General features: G+C 48.5%; 1 protein-coding gene across 1 annotated transcript; it reads right to left on the bottom strand.

Moving 5' to 3' along the window:
* Positions 1–321: 321 nt before the first annotated feature.
* EIF1B (eukaryotic translation initiation factor 1B) lies at positions 322–3,188 on the bottom strand. Its single transcript, XM_069562187.1, has 4 exons — positions 2,503–3,188; positions 1,409–1,572; positions 1,093–1,194; positions 322–724 (listed from the first exon to the last, which is right to left on the bottom strand). The coding sequence occupies exons 1-4, from the start codon at positions 2,531–2,533 to the stop codon at positions 680–682; spliced, it is 342 nt and encodes a 113-aa protein (XP_069418288.1). The 5' UTR covers positions 2,534–3,188; the 3' UTR covers positions 322–679.
* Positions 3,189–3,675: the final 487 nt, after the last annotated feature.

Genomic DNA, 3,675 nt, shown 5'->3' with positions numbered 1-3,675 from the left:
ATGTTGGCATCCCAGTAATATAACCAATAAAAGAACCAAAAGAATTCTATGTGCTAATAAAGTTCAAACTATGTTTCTTCTCAACAATTTAACAGTACTTTCTGATAAATTCTTGGTTTTGACTGAGCTTATTTCTTCTCTTATTCTTAAGTCAGTTAGTAAAGAACAAAAATTACATATAACAAAGGTTCTCCTCTAGCTTTAAAAGCATCTGAAATTAATCAGAAAGAATAAACAAAATGAGAACGCCAATTATGAAAGACAAACTATAGGTGTACATTACTTACATGGATGTGGGAGCCTAACTGACCACAAAAGGACTCATAGATATTTTTTTTTTTATTGTTAAGCTGCAACATACATGGTTTAATACAACAAAAAAATTTAATCAAGTGAAAAGTAATAAACTGAATAGACAAATAAACACTCAAAACAAAATCTTTTCCATTGGAAACATGTTAAGATGAATACGGGGTTTCATTACCATCTTACTGCAATTTTCTTATGTGTTACTAGCCTACATACCCCATGTTTTCTGTAATCATGCAGATGTGAATGGAAGCTTGAATGATTAAATAAATGAAAAGTCCATTTACTGCAGAGAATCATTTCACAAGGCAGCCAAACTGGGTCAGAGAACAAAATTATTCAAGAAATCCTCCACGTGTTTAGGTTCATTTTAGAATCCATGAACCTTAAGCTGTTCCTCCTTGACAATGCCAACCTGCAAAATAAAATTTAGCAGCATCACTAACATATAAATTCATTCCTAAGAAGACAGAGCAGTCATTAAAAAGTATCATTGTTAACAGGTCATTGCAACACTATTATTTGTGGCATGAACTGTTAATAAAAACTGAACACACATTTGAATATCATGACATGCCACAAAACATCCTCAGTGGACCCAGGAATGACCAGGTCATTCTAATGACAAAATAAACCAGTACTCCTGTCTTCAAAATAAGCAGAATTAATGTGCTTCATCCACATGATTTTTTACTACAGAGAACAAAGTTATAATCCATGTCACCCTTAAATACAATGTCAGAAGCAATCTCAAGTCTGTACAGAAAGCACCCAATCACTCACCTCCAAGAGAAACTGGCAAATGTTTTTCCTTTGGTCACCTTGAAGCTGAATAACCTCTCCGTATTCCGGATGTTCAATCACAGTACCATTACAGGCAAATTTCTGAAGAAGTAGATTCAACATAACTGAATCAGATAACAATGATATTTTATTTCCACCCTAAGATTACCTAGATGTTAATTAAGAGTATGAACAGTTTCCTTGGGTCAAATCATTTTCATCCACACTGACAGTCAAGTAAAGGTGTGGACCATAATCCTACTTAGAGGTGTGCTTCAATAACTACATTTTAATCTCTTCTTCCTAACACCTTTACCTTTTTGAAAGCTTTCACAAGTTTCTTTTTGTCATAATCATCCGCAATGCCCTGAACAGTAGTCAGCGTCTTCCTGCCGTTCCGTTGCTGGATTCTTATATGAATGTAATCCTCAGTCCCTGCCGGGAGTAAGTCGTCACCCTTAGTTGCATCAGCAAAGGGGTCTGCAAAGGGAATACAGAAAAATCCGAAGCAGGAAAATATCTTTTAGTTAGTAATTTCCAGATATATGGTTCGCTACAATCTAGACACTCAGCAAAGAAGGTTCTAGTGCCTCTGCTCTTTTTCTGCAGGTGGGGATGCGGGGCGGGGGGAGGGGGCAGTCATAAGCGTAGGTCATTGATGAAACCGCTAAGGTACTCTCACAAAACGAGATTTTTAAACAGGTATGCCCACCAATACCGGAAGAGAAAAACGCTTACAGGTGGATAATGTTATCGTTGAACATAATCCTGAGATTTTAAGACCTTAATTTTATAGCCACTATAAAAAATGTGCGTCATCTCGATTACATTCTGATGACAACAGAAAGATTCACAGATACTTCCTAGTCATTTAACAGTAACTCTGCCTGGGAAAAGATGCACATATCTCAATCAAGAGTGCTACACGAAGAGAACTGGACCACTACCCTGTAACAGATCAGAGGCCTGATCGGCCGCGTCTTCTACTAAATGCCCCCGAGAGCCGCTCACACAACAGCCCCGACCGCTAATGGACGCCGACACCCCGGCCCGGGCCGGCGTCCCCCTGGCCAGCAGCAGGGCAGGTCTGGGGGCGGCACAGGGTCGCAGAGGTGGCAGGAGGCAGAAGCGAGGCGCAGGCCGGGCCGGGAGCGGGCAGCGGGCGGCACAGGGTCCGCGGCCGGGGCTCCGGGGGCCGTCTTCAGGGAGGGGGTCGCCCGGGGCCCAGTCGCCATCTTCTGGGCGCCGAGACAAAGCCCCACTCGGGGTGCGGGGAGGGCGACCGGGGGCCCTGCGAGGCGGGGAGCGGGGGAGCGGCCCCGCCGGGGGCGGGCAGCGGCGGCTGGACAGCCGAGAGGCGCACGGAGGACGCGGCGGGCGGGAGGAGGCGGCGGGGCGACCCGCTCTTACCGAAAGATTGGAGGTTCTGGATAGTGGACATGCGATACTAGTGTGAGGCCGGTGTGGGGATAAAATTCCTGCGGGGCCCGCCCGGATCACCGTGTCAGGAGGCTGTAGTGGCGAAAAAACGGAAATAAATACGGAGACGCTTGGCCCCGAGGCTGGGATGCGGCTTGAGCGGCGGCGGCGGCGGCGGAAGCCGGGAGGAGGCAGGAAGAGGCGAAGGAGGAGGCGGAGGAAGAGGCGGCGGCAACGGATGCGAAGACGCGAAAGAAGAGGCGGCGCTGCAGCTTCTCCCACAAAATGGCCGACGGAGACTATTTAGCCGCGCCCGCCGCCCCTCCCACGTGACCCGCCCGCGCCGAGCACTCTGGGACTCGTAGTTTTCTCGAGGCAAGACAGTCCGGAAAGCCTGGAATGGGTGGGCTTCCGGGACCTCAATTCCCAGCAGGGTGTGCGCCCCCCAGCACCGGGTGGCTTGGGCAGGGAAGGGTTTAGCGAGCTGCCGATCTGTCTGGCTAGAACCCTCTTGTCTAGAGCTGTCCTCTCCGCTCTCTCGCACACTCTCCCTTGACTCGTCTTTTCTAGCCGTAGGGTGGCAGCCCGGAGGGGTCGGTGCTGGCGGGGCCAGGGGAGGGGAGGCGGATAATCTCCCATCAGTCACCCTCGAGGCCCTGGGTAATCTAAGTAAAATCGGGGTACAGGAGCCGAACAAGGCCCAAAGTCCCGGCTTTCGCTCCTCATTACCTCCCTTCCCCATCTCCTGCCCCGTCCGGTTGTAGGAACCCTGTTAGTTCCTACCAAGGGTCGAGGTGGGGGCCTCCTACCCAGGATTGTGCTGTCCTCCGAGTGTCTACCACGGTGGTTCTCAAACTCTAGCGTACATCTCCCCCAGGGCTTAAAATACAGACTGATAGACACCCCGCAGCTTCAGTTTTAGGACGTCTGGGGAGTGACCCGAGAATTTGCGTATCTAACAAGCTGCCAGGATACGCTAATTCTACTGATCTGGAACCGCGCTTCGAAACCACTGCCCAGCTTCATTGAAGGCCTGGCATCCAGTGGGAGCCACATATATTCCCCAAGTCGACCGAATGCACCAGAAAATCAACCTGTCAGCTTAACACAGAACCTTGAACACGAAGGTTAATTGACAGAGTCAGACACCAGAACAGTAATATC

Source organism: Ovis canadensis, chromosome 19, assembly GCF_042477335.2.
Source record: "Ovis canadensis isolate MfBH-ARS-UI-01 breed Bighorn chromosome 19, ARS-UI_OviCan_v2, whole genome shotgun sequence".
Taxonomy (NCBI): Eukaryota; Metazoa; Chordata; class Mammalia; order Artiodactyla; family Bovidae; genus Ovis; species Ovis canadensis.
Note: the sequence above shows the minus strand (reverse complement) of the source record. Positions and strands in the feature narration are given on the sequence as shown.